The 15,184-nt window shown below is 44.8% G+C and overlaps 1 protein-coding gene across 1 annotated transcript in view; it reads left to right on the forward strand.

The window, feature by feature from the left end:
* The window catches only part of FRMPD1 (FERM and PDZ domain containing 1), a 1,007,848-nt gene that overhangs the window by 916,875 nt on the left and 75,789 nt on the right, over positions 1-15,184 (forward strand). Inside the window, exon 14 of the mRNA XM_069205792.1 lies at positions 8,788-8,932. Coding sequence (XP_069061893.1) covers positions 8,788-8,932 — 145 coding nt within the window. The remainder of the gene's footprint in view (positions 1-8,787; positions 8,933-15,184) is intronic.

A 15,184-nucleotide genomic window follows, 5' to 3' on the forward strand; every position in this document is an offset into this window, starting at 1 on the left:
AATTGTTGGATGACCAATCTGCGGCAGCCATAATATCCTCTAAATGAGAACCAGCTGCAAAAGACTTAGAAGCCATGGCACAGTGCACAGAATGCGCTCCAAATGTGGTAATATCTATACCCGTATCCCCCAATAACCTTTTGACCCATCTGGCCAAAGTAGCTGATGACACTGAAGCAAAAGGACTCTAAGGAGATATCAGTAATTGGCCCTGCACATCTCTGCGAGTCTCACAAATACAATCCTCATAAGCTTTTAAACATTTCACAACACATAACTTTGGGTAATGAGGAAAAGCTGGATGTGAAATGCACTTAGATGCTGTCTTTGTACGTCTAGAAATAGTGAAGGAAACAACAGAAAGAGTAAATACTCTACCTGCCAAATCCAGGGCTCGAACATCAGACACCCTCCGACAGGAAATGAGACACAAAAGAACAGTGAGTTTAGCTGACAACTGTTTACGAGAGAGTTCCTCGTTACATGGCCAGTTTCTCAGAAAACGTAAAACAATGTCCACGTCCCATAAAGTTGTATACTTAGGCTGAGGGGGTCTGAGCATTTGAATGCCTCGTGAAAGTTTACAAATTAAAGGATGCTCTCCCACTGGTTTACCGTCGATATGAGGGTGTCCTGCAGAAATAGCTGATGTCAAATTACTAAAGGTCCTATACGCAAGGCCTTGAGTTGGTAAATCCAAAAGAAAATTGACCATTATACTAATGGGGGCCCCCATGGGATCAATACCTTGTTCACCGCACCTATCCACCCATTGTTTCCAAGAGGATTCATAACGTTTATGGAAGGAAGGTGCCCAAGATTGGGATAAAAAGACAATAGAGGTTCATTACAACCCCAGCTGTAAAAACTGCCTACCGCCGTGGCGAAGGCCACCAGAAGACTGTTGCAGCGGCTACCAACCATTAGCCGGATTATGACCACAACCGGATGTCCGCCAGAATAATGGCAGAAATCCGGAAGTGGCCATGGCGGAGGATGGCGGTAAGGTGGTGCTGCTGCCAGCAGCAACGCCACACCAGTAGACCGCTGCAGACTGTATAATGTTCCATGATACAACCTGGCGGTGTTTAGCTGCCGGACGCTGCTGCTGGCAGTAGCACCCCATCCTGTCTCCTGCCGGAGGACCCCCTAACATCAGGTAAGTCGGGTGCTCCGACAGGTGAGGAGGGGGGGTGTTGTGTGTGTGGGTATGTCTGTGCGTGGGTGTATGTGGATGTGTGATGCGTGTTATATATGTCGGCATGTATGGATGTGTGAGTGCATGTATGTTGTGTTGTGTGAACGTGTGTGTTTGATTGTATGTCAGTGTGTGTGGATGTGTGTGTGAATGGCTGTATACATGCGTTGATGAATGTGGGTATGAGTGTGTGTATGCGTGTGTTTGTATGTGCATGAAGGTGCGTGTATGTAGTGGGGGGTCTGGGGAGGAGGGGGCTGGGGAAGACACCTATCAGTGACAGGGAAGGGATTCCCCCATGGTTTTCGTGGCGGTAAGGTTGCCGCGAAAACCATGGCGGTAGGCGGAGTTATAATCCCGCAGACAGGTGACAGCCACTGGGACGGAGACTGAAGTTTCCAGCCCTGCGGTCATTACCGCTGTGGCGGTTGATGTGGTACATTGGCAGTTTGGCTTGAGCCAAACCGCCAATGTCTTAATATAGAGAAAAGTACCGCCAGCCTGTTGGCAGTACTTTTCTCCATATTAACACCGTCCGCTGGGGTCATAATGACCCCATAGTGTCTTCCGAAAAATACCTAGCACTTGCCAGCGACTCCGGAAAGTCTCCAAGCGATGAGAAGCAATCATTCCTGTAAGACTAGAGGATGAGGGAGACCCGATGGATCTAGAAGCAGGGATGGGGAGGAGGGAAGAACCACTGGAGGAGCGCACGACAACGACATCGCTATTGGAAACCATGATTGAGCTTTCCAGAGAGGGTTCACTAAAATGATCTCCGCCCTCTGCCTCATCACATGAGAGAGTACTCTCTGAATCATAGTTAATGGAGGAAAAGCGTAAAGAAGACTCAATCCTGGAGAAACGCATCTGATCCCAGGGCTAATGGATACGGTCTCCAACTGTAAAACTGTGGAAGCTAGGTACTGAGTCCAGACGCAAAGAGGACTAATGGAGTTCCCAATCGCTGCCATCCCCAAAAATAATGAGAATTCGAGTCCGCCACCACATTGGAATGTCCCAGAATGTACTCCGCTATCACCGAGATTTGGTGTTGGAGTCAAAGATGCCAAAACTCCTTGGCAATCTCCACTAGAATCTGCAATCTGTTTCCTCCTAGGTGATTGAGATATCTCACCGCCGCGATGTTGTCCATACAAAGAAGTATGCAACAACTGGGCTTGTGGGGATGAAGAGACCGGACCGCAAAAGCTCCCGCAAGGAGTTCCAAACAATTAATATGGAGAGTCAACTCCTCTGGGTACCAACGGCCCCCTGTTTCCACCATTCCGCATCAAGCTCTCCAACACCATTGACTGGCATCGGATTCTATTATCATCTCCGAAGAGGATGCAAAAATGGCCTTGCCGTTCCATGCATCCATGTGATCCAATCACCACATTATCTCCATCTTGGCCTCGTCCGTCAACAAAATCTGTTCTGAATAGGTCAGCCCCTTGCGAAGATGTAAGATGTTTGGATGTTGAAGGGCCCGATAATGCAAGGGCACCCTAAAAATTGCTTGGATAGACGAAGCTAAAAGACCTACCAGGTGAGCTAGCGTCCTCAATGATATAGTCGGAGAGACAAAGGCTCTCCGTAACTCTCTCTTGATTGAGGCGTGTTTCAGCAGAGGCAATTTCAACTGTGCTTTGATGGAGTCTACTTGGAAACCTAAAAATTTGATACATTGCGTGGGGACTGTAACTGATTTGTCCGAATGTATTAGAAAACCCAGATCTTGTAGAACTTAAATAGTCCAAGAAAGGTGTACTAGCACCAACTCCCTGGTTTGGGCCATGAGCAAGATGTTGTCTAGATATATAATGAGAGAATGCCTCGTTCTCGTAGTAATTGCACCACTGGGCGAAACAGTTTGGTGAAACACCAGGGGGCAGAAGATAGCCCGAAGGGAAGAATGGAGGACTCGTACCATTGGCTTCTCCAGCTAACTTGAAGAAAACGTCAATGAGGGGCAAAAACTGTCACCGTTAAGTAAGCATCTTTGAGATCTAACCAAACCAACCAATCTCTGTCTTGCAAAAGATCTCTTAAGAGCTGGATACTCTCCATTTTGAAATGGTGGGACACTATCCAGGTATTGAAAGATTTTAGATTTAGCACTAACTGGTAACCCCCACCTTTTTTCTGCACCAGAAATATGGTGCTGACAAATCCTGCCGGATGTGGAACCGTTGATACTATTGCATGTTTGCGAAGGAGAGAAGCAATTTCTTTGTCTATGTAATTGCTCTCTATTTGGGAAAAACAGAGTGGAGGAGGACACTCTTCCTGTTTGGGAGGAGAATAAATCTCCAGTCTGTAACCTTGAACTTTCTGCAGAACCCAAGGATCCTGAGAGAGGCATTCCCAAGCAGCGAGATGCCATTTTAACCTTCCCCCCAGAATAACCTCTGAAAAGGGAAAAATTCTCACTTGATGCTGTTGGCATTGAAACCAACTTGGTTCCCACCCATGTAAGCACATTCACGGTCTTTTCTCGTATGGGAGGGGTAGAATCCTGGTGCAGTCTGGTAGGAGCTGCAACCTCTCTGGGTATAATCTGAAGAGGCCTGATAGAAGCCTCAACCTGACACTCGGCCTCGATGGCAGCTGGAAAAGTGGAGACATATTTGTCCATGTCTTTGACACATTTATTCCCAAAAAGGAGGCCATTAGCAAGGGTACCTGGCTCCGATGGGGCTAATTCAGCCAGCTTAGGATCTATTCTCATTAAAAATGATTTGCACCGTTCTGTGGAAATGGCGCAATTTGCATTGCCCAGTAGTAATTACCCTCTGTGCCCATTCCAAAATGGCTTCCGGTACTAAAGGTGTATTGGAATCTTTAGCTTGTACTGCCAATTCAAGTATTTTGGTAATGGGTCCTGATATGTCGAGGAGCTTATCCTAGCAGCCTCTCCAGGCCCGATCTAGGCCCTTCTTTTGGTCTTTGGCGAATTTCTTAAGGAATGTGGCTACACTCAGTTCCATTTCCAGGGTATCCGCCACTTTGCCCAGTAGGGAAGGGCGAGGATACTCGGAGCGTAAGGTGCTGCGCACATCTTTATCAAAACCTTTACACAGGCATTCTTGCACATAGTGTGCAACTTCCATATATGGCACCCATTCAGTAGATCTCAGGTGTATGATGTCTTCCCGATCAAAAAGAAGATTCTTTTGAGAAGTAGATTCAGACATGGTATAACAGCTATTGCGTTTGCGCTTTGTAGGTTGTTTGGGTTCTGCTGCCGCTTGGTCAGAGTCAGAGGAATGTGAAGCGGAGGAATGAGAAACCTCAGCGCAGTGCACCATCGGGGTATGAAAAAACTCAGATGAACCTAAAGTGACCCCGGCACCATAGTCATGATCTTTTAGGATAGAAGTAGCCATTTGCGTGAAAATCCCCACTGAGGACGCAGTTCTCCCAGCGGCGCGCTGGGCAAATCCCACATCAGATGACTGATTGTCTCTAATCAGCGATTCAGAGGGGAGTCCACCCCATCAATTCCATTTGACCAAACCTCACTAGAGGATGAGTAAAAGGCTTCAAAGCTTTTAGCAGGGCCTGGTTAACAGAGTCTTGTACATGGTGATCCAGGGCCTGTACTAGTCTCTCCTCCATCAGATGCTCATAAGGCATTTCTGTCTCGTCATGGTAAAATCCATCCTCTTCTGCATGGTACGCCATGCTTGGAAAAGCAAGAGGAGTGGAGGAGTTCAACAGGGGGGGGCGAAGAGCCACAGCAGGTTAATAGAAGAGAACTCTCTTAGTCCAGAGAGAACAGAAATCTCACAGACCAGCCTGAATCGAAGGTGGAGGGAGCACCTGCACAATTTTCCCTAGGCAGAAAAAGGCCTAAAATGCTTAGGCGCCCTGTCGGGCATTCAAGGGGGTGAAAAATGAAGCTGTTAAATGCCGTGCAGCACACAAGCCGATATCTACCAAAAATTACGATCAGAGAGCAGCTTGCACATGCGCCCGCATAAACATAGAAAAAGGACAACGTCCTCTTCATCCAACACTCGCCCAGCTCCCTAGGGAGCAGGACAACCTTGCAACACTTTGCCAACAAAAACAGAGCGCTCCGAGGGTCACAAAGCAGAAGCACTTCAGCGCTCACTCCGACCAAATGAAATTCAAATAAGATATAAATCTAGTCGTCAAGCGAGCGCGACGGCATGCAAGGGGAATAAAACTGTTCTCAGCAAAGCGCCGTTCAAACCCCTGCTTCTGCTCCACAACTGTAGGTGTATATAGCAAATAAATTTAACACTAATACAGTGATTATAGTGATATGTGAAGGGAGAACTTATCTCTGGCTGCGAGCAACAAAGAAAGAGGAAGGACCAAAGGAGGCAGAGACATTTATAGGAGACCAGGCCTGGGATTGGGCATGTTATGGACTACAAGGAGTGTTGAGAGATGTAGTTTTTCTTTTTAACCCCTCGGGTGCCTGGGAGCGAGCTGGTCTTGTCCACGCACACGATTCCCAGCTCGTCCTGCACCTGGCTCAAGGGGGGTGCGCTCGCGCATCCCCCGTGGGCCTCCCTCCCTGTCCCCCCCCCAGTCGGGGATGGAAGGGGAATCGCTTCCCCTTCCACCTCTGACCCCTCCAGTGATGTCTGATGATGTCAGCATGCCATCACATGCTGACCTCAAAATCGTCCCACTTGGAATGGTGAGGGCTACACTTTTTGGATTTTGGGACGCTGCCATGTAGAAAAATCCACAAGACCTAGACACATCTGAAAATTAAACATCTGGGTGATTCCAGGGGGGTGCGCTTCACATGCACCTCCACCATTTTTTTTACCCACAATGCCCTGCAAACCTCCAAATTAGCTGGAAATCACATATGTTTCCCACATTTTTGTGATGGAACTTTCCTGAATCTGCATGAATCCACAAAATTCCTACCACCCAGCATTGGCTCATCTATACCAATAAAATTTCTGCTGCACTTGTCAACCTAAATTTTTTTTTTTCAAACTGCCCTTTTGTACCATTTTCATTGGGAGACTTGGGGGAACGCTGGGTGGAAGGAAATTTGTGGCTCCTCTCAGATTCCAGAACTTTCTGTCACCGAAATGTGAGGAAGAAGTGTTTATTGTCAAATTTTGAGGTTTGCAAAGGATTCTGGATAACAAAACCTGGTGAGAGCCCCACAAGTCATCCCATCGTGGATTCCCATAGGTGTCTAGTTTTCATAGGTGCACAGGTTTAGTAGGTTTCCCTAGGTGCCGGCTGAGCTAGAGGCCAAAATCCACATTTAGGCACTTTACAAAAAACAAGTCTGTTTCCTTTGAGAAAATGTGATGTGTCCAGGTTGTGTTTTGGGGCATTTCCTGTCACGGCGCTAGGCCTACCCACACAAGTGAGGTACCATTTTTATCGAGAGACTTGGAGGAAAGCTGGGTGGAAGGAAATTTATGGCTCCTCTCGGATTCTAGAACTTTCTGTCACCAAAATGAGAGGAAAAAGTGTTTTTTTGGCCTAATTGTGAAGTTTGCAAAGGATTCTGGGTAACAGAACCTGGTGAAAACCCCACAAGTCACCCCATCTTGGATTCCCCTATGTGTCTAGTTTTAAAAAATGCACAGGTTTGGTAGGTTTCACTAGGTGCCAGCTGAGCTAGAGGCCAAAATCCACAGCTAGGCACTTTGCAAAAAAAAGCTCTGTTTTCTTTGAGAAAATGTGATGTGTCCATGCTGCGTTTTGGGGCATTTGCTGTCACAGGCGCTAGGCCTACCCACACAAGTGAGGTACCATTTTTATTGGGAGACTTGGGGGAACGCTAGGTGGGAGGAAATCTGTGGCTCCTCTCGGATTCCAGAACTTTCTGTCACCGAAACGTGAGGAAAAAGTGTTTTTTTGACCAAGGTTTGCAAAGGACCTGGTGAGAGCCCTAAAAGTCAACCCATCTTGGATTCCCCTATGTGTCTAGTTTTCAAAAGTGCGCAGGTTTGATAGGTTTCCCTAGGTGCCAGCTGAGTTAGAGGCCAAAATGTACAGCTAGGCACTTTGCAAAAAACACGTCAGATTTAAATCTAAAAATGTGATGTGTCCATGTTGCGTTTCCTGTCACAAGCATTAGCCCTAACCATGCAAGTGAGGTACCATTGTTATCAGGAGACTTGGGCGAACACAGAATAGCAAAAGAAGTGTTATTGCCCCTTGTCTTTCTCTAAATTTTTTCCTTCCAAATGGAAGACAGTGTGTAAAAAAGACCTCTATTTGAGAAATGCCCTGTAATTCACATGCTAGTATGGCCACTCCAGAATTCAGAGATGTTGAAATAACCACTGCTTCTCAACACCTTATCTTGTGCCCATTTTGGAAATACAAAGGTTTTCTTGATACGTATTTTTCACTCTTTATATTTCAGCAAATGAATTGCTGTATACCGGTATAGAATGAAAACCCATTGCAAGGTGCAACTCATTTATTGGCTCTGGGTACCTCGGGTTCTTGATGAACCTACAAGTCCTATAGATCTCTGCAACCAGAACGGTCCAGCAGACGTAATAATATATTGCTTTAAAAAATCTGACATTGCAGGAAAAAGTTACAGAGTAAAACATCGCGAAAAATTTCAGTTTTTTTCATCTCAATTTCAATATATTTTTATTTCAGCTGTTATTTTCTGTAGGAAACCCTTGTAGGATCGACACAAGTTACCCTTTGCTAAATTCAGAATTTTGTCTACTTTTCTGAAATGTTTAGCTGTCTGGGATCCAGCATTGGTTTCACACCCATTTCTGTCACTAACTGAAAGGAGGCTGAAACCACAAAAAATAGTAAAAATGGGATATGTCCCAGTAAAATGCAAAAATTGTTTTAAAAAATTTGAATTTTACTGATTCAAGTCTGCCTGTTCCTGAAAGCTGGAAAGATGGTGATTTTAGCACTGCAAACCTTTTTTTGATGCCATTTTCAGGAAAAAAAACACACTCCTTCTCCTGCAGCCCTTTTTCCAATTTAAAAAAAAAAAACGAAATTTACACTGTATTTTTGCTCATTTCTTGGTCTCCTTCAGGAGAACCCACAAAGTCTGGGTAGGTGTAGAATCCCTAGAATGTTGGGGCAAAAAGAGGCAAATTTGGCATGGGTAGCTTATGTGGACAAAAAGTTATGAGGGCCTAAGCGAGAACTGCCCCAAACAGCCAAAAAAGGCTTAGTACCTGAGGGGGTAAAAGGCCTGGCAGCGAAGGGGTTAATTAACGTTGATTGGCTGCTGTAAATTTTCAGTAAAGAAAGAGAAAGCATAATCTGAAGCCTCCCTGACATAGAATCCTATTTAGGCAGGATGTCTAAACAACATCCTTGTGTTTTTTGCTTCTCATAATTTATTTAGTCTGTGTTTTTTTCTCTCCTCACTGCTTTTCATGCATCACTCTGCTTTTCCAAACATGCCGTAACGTGTTTGTCACCTACATATCTGTATGAAATATCAGAGTGTAATGTAATTCCCACCCCGCTTTGCTGTAATTGATGACTCGTGAACAAGTATTTGCTAATGTGTAGCTACAGGACTGTTAAAACCCGCTGAACTCTATCTAACTCTTCCAATTGATTTGCCTTCGAAGCCCCTCACACTGCTGCTGGAGTCAAACAATGCAAAGGATCTTGCTTGCCTTATCGCTGGTTATTACAAGCTCTTTGTTGATTCTGGGAATTCCGTATTCTCGTGGAACAGTGATAGGCTGATGCACCGTCTCTCGGCTGAAGAAGGTAATCACTGGCGTCAGCCATTTTTATTTTGTGGGGCAAATGTTGTCTCTGTCTACTGCTCTAGATGTGGGATTTTCTTTTTTATTCTATTTCAGCAATTAAATCTTCTGTTACGGGGTAATTTGTCTCTGGGATCATGTTAGGGATGCAGTACTCATCAAAAACACAGCATGATCATATATATCCTACGGGTAAAGGAGTGGGTTGTGTGTGAGAGAATGTAAAGGGTTGAGTGTACTCGGCGGGTTTGAACGTTTGTCCAGATCTACCAACTCCCACTAGAGCCCAGACCACCTCCTTACAATTCCTAGTTTAATGTCTCCCAGTCAAAGTAGAAAGCTTGAACTGGGGGAAGTAACGTCTGCCTCTTGTGGGGCCCCACTGGAGATATATCTGTCACTCTCTAGCATCCCCAAGTTCCCTGGTCCCAGATTCACTCAAGACCCAGTTATTCCTTTTATAGGCTTAGGTCATGCACTCAACTCGACTTCTCATTTTCTTTACAAAATCTGGGATATGAGAATATATTTTAGTTCTACTTAGCATTTATATGAGTAAAGTAATCCATTTTAGGATTTGTGAGGAGTTCATGCATCTCTGTCAGTAAGCTGCTTTTTAATTCATTTAGATGTTTTGTAAAGGTCTGGTTGTCACTTTACAATAACTTTGTAGTTCTCTAGAAAACCTCTGACCTCCATCAGAACATAAATGGTAAATCTACATACAGTAGCAGTGCTACATAGCTCATGACCATTGGGTAAAATCTGTTATGGGTGCCCTGCCATATCTTGGAAGACTCACTGGTGTCTGGGAACGTGGTTGTTAGGTGCCAAGCAACCGTTTAGAAACCTGTTTGCATTTCCTGGTTCATGGGACACTTGAAAGTGTCACTACCTGCAGCTATTGGCACCCTATATGAGTTAACTATGAGTGATATAGATACAATCTGTGCTAACACCAAAATCTCCATTGTCGTGCCCTGCTCCATCTAGGTAGCAAACTCATTGGTGCTGAATGTTGACTTTCACATAGTGGGCTGAAGCTTGATTTTGGGGGAGGTGTGCTGGATACTAACACAGAAGATGGACATCAAGAGAGAAAGCTTTTCAAATTGATTAAATCCCAAAAACGCTTTGCCAGTCACCATCTCCTCTGAAACATGTCATTACATATTGTTGCCAGCACCCCTAAGGAGCAGGCATCTGAGGTGCCAAGATGAGCAATACCCACAGTGACAGATTGGAACCACTATCAATCAAGTTAGACCCCCATTTCTTTGAAGGAATAAGGCTTTCCTGTCCTGGTTTTGAAATATCCTAGTGACCCAACAGATGCTTCGCTAGTTGCAAGAGGTACAATCATGTTAATCATGATGATGAATATAGTCTTATACTGCGCCGGGATACACAGCGTCCCGACACACAAGCCAAAAGGTCAGAAGGAACACTGACAACTAAATCTGATTGAAGAGCCACGTTTTCAAATGTTTTTTAAAAGCTGATCAACAAGAGACGACCTGTAGTTCTAACGGGAACTTATTCCAGGTGGTAGCCTTTAGAAAAGCAGCAGATCTGTCACCAGTTCTAGTCTTTCACACTCTAGGAATCACTGCCAGTGATCTATTAGCTGATCTCAGATTGCAGGAAGGACGATGAAAGCTGAATCTGGATCTCAGATATTCGGTCCCAGATTGGTAAACCTCCTCATGTGTCAGCACTAACGCTTTAAACACAATTCGTTTTCTAACTGGCAGCCAGTGCATCACACACAGGTTTGGGGAAATGTGCAATCTCACCGGTAATCTAAGAAGGAGGCAAGATGCTGCATTTTGCACCACCTGCAGCCTCTCCAGGAGATTTTCTGGCAAGCCCAAATAAAGTGCATTACCGTAGCCTAACCTTAATGTTATCAAAGCCTGAATGACTGATTTTTTTAGTAGAGAAATACAGAAGATGTAGAAACGTTTTTAGGGAGCACAACATCCCAAAACAAATGCCCACCACTGATTTTATTTGTGGCTTAAAAGATAACTGATCAACAAATTTCACACTTGCGTTCTTCACAATGCCATCCTTAGGGCCTGGGGGAGAAGCATTATTGGGCCAGAAGGATTGCCAGCAGTTAGATGGTATGTGACCAAAAACAAGAATTTCTGTCTTCACTGCATTACACTTGATCGGATGTTCTACCGTTCAGTGAAATGCTGACGTTAGATGCACTTTAATCAAGCTCGTCTGGAGCTCACTGTCCTTATCACAAGGAAATAGAAGCTGAGTGTCATCAGCATATGATATGACTTTGGCACCAATGGATTCTGCTTGTATAGCAAGAGGGGTCAGATGTGCATTTAAGAGGGTAAGGCTCAGCGTCAAACCCTGGGGGACACCTACTGACAGTTCTCGAGATTTGGAAGAATAAGGTGGAATCCAAATCTGCTGGCTGCATCCCTCTAGAAAAGAGGAAAGCCGTTACAGGGTCTGACCCATTATTCCCACTAGCGCAGACGCTCTAGGAGGCTGGACTGGGGGACTGTGTCAAAGGCCACTGATGGGTCTAGCATTATCAGTACCGCCTTTCCCCAAGATCTAGTGTGCCTTTGATGTATTCACTAACCTCCAAAAGTGCTGTCTCAGTGCTGTACTTGGCTTAACCCGGACTGACTGAGGTGTAGCAACTTGTTAGATTTAAGATATCTGGAAAATTGAAGATTGACATGCTTTTCCAGAATCTTAAGGAAAGCTTGAAGCAGGGAGATTGGTCTATGACCAAAGAACCACCACTATGATGGCAATTCTGAAACTCTAGAGTTTCTGGAAAGTCCTCACTATGAAGACACTGTGCCTAGAAGGTCCACCAAATGCACTCAAGTCAGGCAACCCATTGGAAGAAACACACTCCAAAGATTCTTGCAGAAATGAACCCTTTTGAAGAAGCGATCCTGGGACTTATCCAAGTTTAGCAGGAACCCAAAGTCCCAGATCATCTGGCAGATAGAATACATGTCTTCTTGGGCCATTAAAAGATAAGAGGCTCAGATCAGCCAATTAACCAGGTAAGCACAAAGTAGACTCACCTCAACCCGAAGAAAAGCCAACAGTGGTGCTGTACGTTTTTTAAGATTCTTGGAGTGGAGGATACTCTGAAGGGCAACATTTTGGTAGTAGTCCCCTCCTTCTGTGAGACAGAGGGATTTCTGACAGGAAGGATACAACATCACATGAAAGTAATTGCCCTGGAAATCGAAGATGGACAGAAAGTCGTTGGGCGCACCAGTAGAATATGAATCTGGAGAAACGCCATCTTAAAAGTGACTGCTGAAAAGGAATGTTTACCCTTTCTTGTACAAAAAGTTGCAACTGACTTCCACAGGACCCAGTCCAGCCTCAGCATAATAAGTGGGCTGTTTTGGAAAGATGGATTCAGAACTTGTCTGCGTAAGCGGACTCCAGCACAGGCAGGCCACCTGCCATAACAAGGCTGGTGCAGTAGATGTTGGGACAAAAAGAGCCTACTCCTGTATAACTGATACCAGAATTCATTGAGCTTCAGCCCAGAGTGTTTTGGCCCCAGGAACGAAAAGTGGGAAGTGAGATAGGGGCAGCATCCATTTCCTCAATCTACATTCATGTGTGACAGTGGCCCACAGTGATAGTGATAAAAGCTGTAGCTTCTGCAAAAAAAGATCCACAGATATTTGAAATAAATGTTAGAGTTCCCAGAAAACCAGTGTAGTTCATACCTAACTGCACTCCTTTATAAAGTACATGGAAGTGTTTGAGGAGGGCTTTTGTGGCATAAAAACAAACAAGGCAGTGCTGAAAAAATGTCCGCAATACACCTTTTTAAGATACTTCTCCACTTTTTTGCTAACAGGTTCCGAGGGCAGACAATTTGTTAGCACATGCAAGGCAGCAGGGAGTTAACCTAAAAAGACAAAGGAAATTGAGGGCCTGATTTATACTTGTTTTGAGCCGATTTTGTGTTATTATTTTACACAAATTTGGTGCAAAACTAACTCCATATTTATACTTCGGCGATAGACCTGTCTAGCGCTAAAAGGTATGGAGTTAAAGTCATTTTTTGGACGTGGAATCCTACCTTGACTCAATGAGATGCAAGATAGGCGTTCTCTTGCAAAAAATTACTCTATGGCCTAAGCACCATATTTATCCCCTGTGCTAAAAACACGCACAGGGGGAGGAGGGGTCAAATAATGGTGCAAAGCTTGCTGTGCACCATTATTTAATGCCTGGGTCAGGGCAGGCATTAGGGGACCTGTGGGCCTATTTCCATGGTGGAATACCATGGAATAAGCCCACAGGTGCCCTCCCCACGGACACCCCCACCCCCACCAGAGGGACAGCGGAGGATGGGGACCCCACCCCAGGTAAGTAAAAGGAAGTATTTTACTTTTTTTTAAAGTGCTTTGGGGCCCCTGAAATGGGCTCCCTACGTGGCACTGGGTGCAATGGCCATGCCCAGGGGATCTTGGTACCCCGTGCTAGCCATTGGGGTGGTGGGCATGACTCCTGTCTGTTCTAAGAGAGGAGTCATGTGGTATGGATGGTTTTGCGTCAGAAAATGACGCTAGGGTGGTAAGAGTCATTTTTTTACTCTAACCTGCCTAACGTCATTTTTTGGTGCAAAACCCCCTTCTCCCATACCGCCACTCCAACCAGGCTAACGTCATTTTGTTTTAACGCAAGCCTACACTTTGCACTGGATTGCACCATTTCAGAAATATGGTGCCCGGCTGGCGCTCAAGAATGGTGCAAGCTGGTGCAAAACTTTTTGATGCAAAATTGTGTTGCGGCAGTTTTGCACCAAAAAGTATAAATATGCCCCTGAGTGCCAATCCTCTCCCTAAAGTAAATCTGACCTAGAAAAGGGGGGAAGTTGTCTTGCCAATCTACTTCCATTACTGAGAGAGGATATTCTGAAGTGCAAGGCATCAGTGTCAGGGGCACCATGTGACTAAAAAAATAATCTGCATCACAATGAAACTGAGACGTCTGAAAAAACAGGTCCTCCTTAAGGTGAAAACTACTTGAACCAGTTCTGACCCTTGAACCAACTTGCACCTGTGTGAATCAGGCTCAGGTTCTTCATACCCATTGTCTGCCTGTTATTTAGGGCAGAGATCATAGCACAATCTCTGGGTTTCACTAGGGCTATGTGTAGCTGGGACGAATGCCACTCTGAGTGGTGTCTTGCATTTAAATTTTTCTCAATCTGTTTTTGCTCTACTATATGTTGCAAGGATACAGTAACATGGCCTGCTATTGCTAATGCTGACTAAAAACCTCAAAGGCAGCAATCCAGCAGCATGCAAGAACACCACCATTTTAAGGCAAGGCAGCGTGCAAGCAAACCTCCTGTAGCATGCTTAAGGGGAGCACAACATTACTGAGGCTTATCCAGATATGAGCAGGATCACTGGTTTTGCATGGGTAACTAATGTGAGATGCTAGTGCCATGAATGAGTCCTGCCTGACACTAAAGCTCCACAGGCAGGAACACTACAGGAGGATCGTTGGAAAGTGATGCATAGGAAATATGACAGGCATGAGAGCATAAGAAAAGATGCAAACATATCAACTTTTGAAACTCCAAACTGTAAAGCCTGTCTCTGGATTGAGACAGTTAAAATTAATCTCAAAATCAAATGAAACACATACAAAAACAACACTGGTTGTCCAAAGCGGAGGAAGAAACGCAATCTAATCAAAGCTCGAACTACAACACATTCTAAAGTTACAGTGCAAGTCAATAGCAGAGTCAGCTTCATTAGAGAGATGTAATACATGTAGTTAAGAAGAGAAATCCATCAGACAACAGTCTCTTCGTCAATAGTCGGAATCCTCAACTAACATCAGATTAGCATCAGCATGTTGGGCTTCGTGCAAAACAATTTAGTAGGACAAATTTGGAAAACATCTAACTATGATTCTATCAAAACAGCGCAGTTGGTACCAAGAAAGAAAAAGCAAAATATGCACAATAATCACAGCTTGTCACATTGTACCTACCCTCGGTATGGGTCAGCAAAGCAGAATCAGTCTTCATTCTCAGGTCATCAGTCGATCAGCAAGGCTTCAGGTCTCGGTCAGGAAAGTATGGGCAAAGTCATTTAGCATTTAAGATAAGCATGTCTCTAGTAAAGACACACAAGAAGATAATAACCTTTCGCTCAGGAAAATCTCTGTCTTCTCTTAGAATGAGCGTTGTTATACCAAAGTCACCCAAACTATC

Source organism: Pleurodeles waltl, chromosome 1_2, assembly GCF_031143425.1.
Source record: "Pleurodeles waltl isolate 20211129_DDA chromosome 1_2, aPleWal1.hap1.20221129, whole genome shotgun sequence".
Classification (NCBI taxonomy): Eukaryota; Metazoa; Chordata; class Amphibia; order Caudata; family Salamandridae; genus Pleurodeles; species Pleurodeles waltl.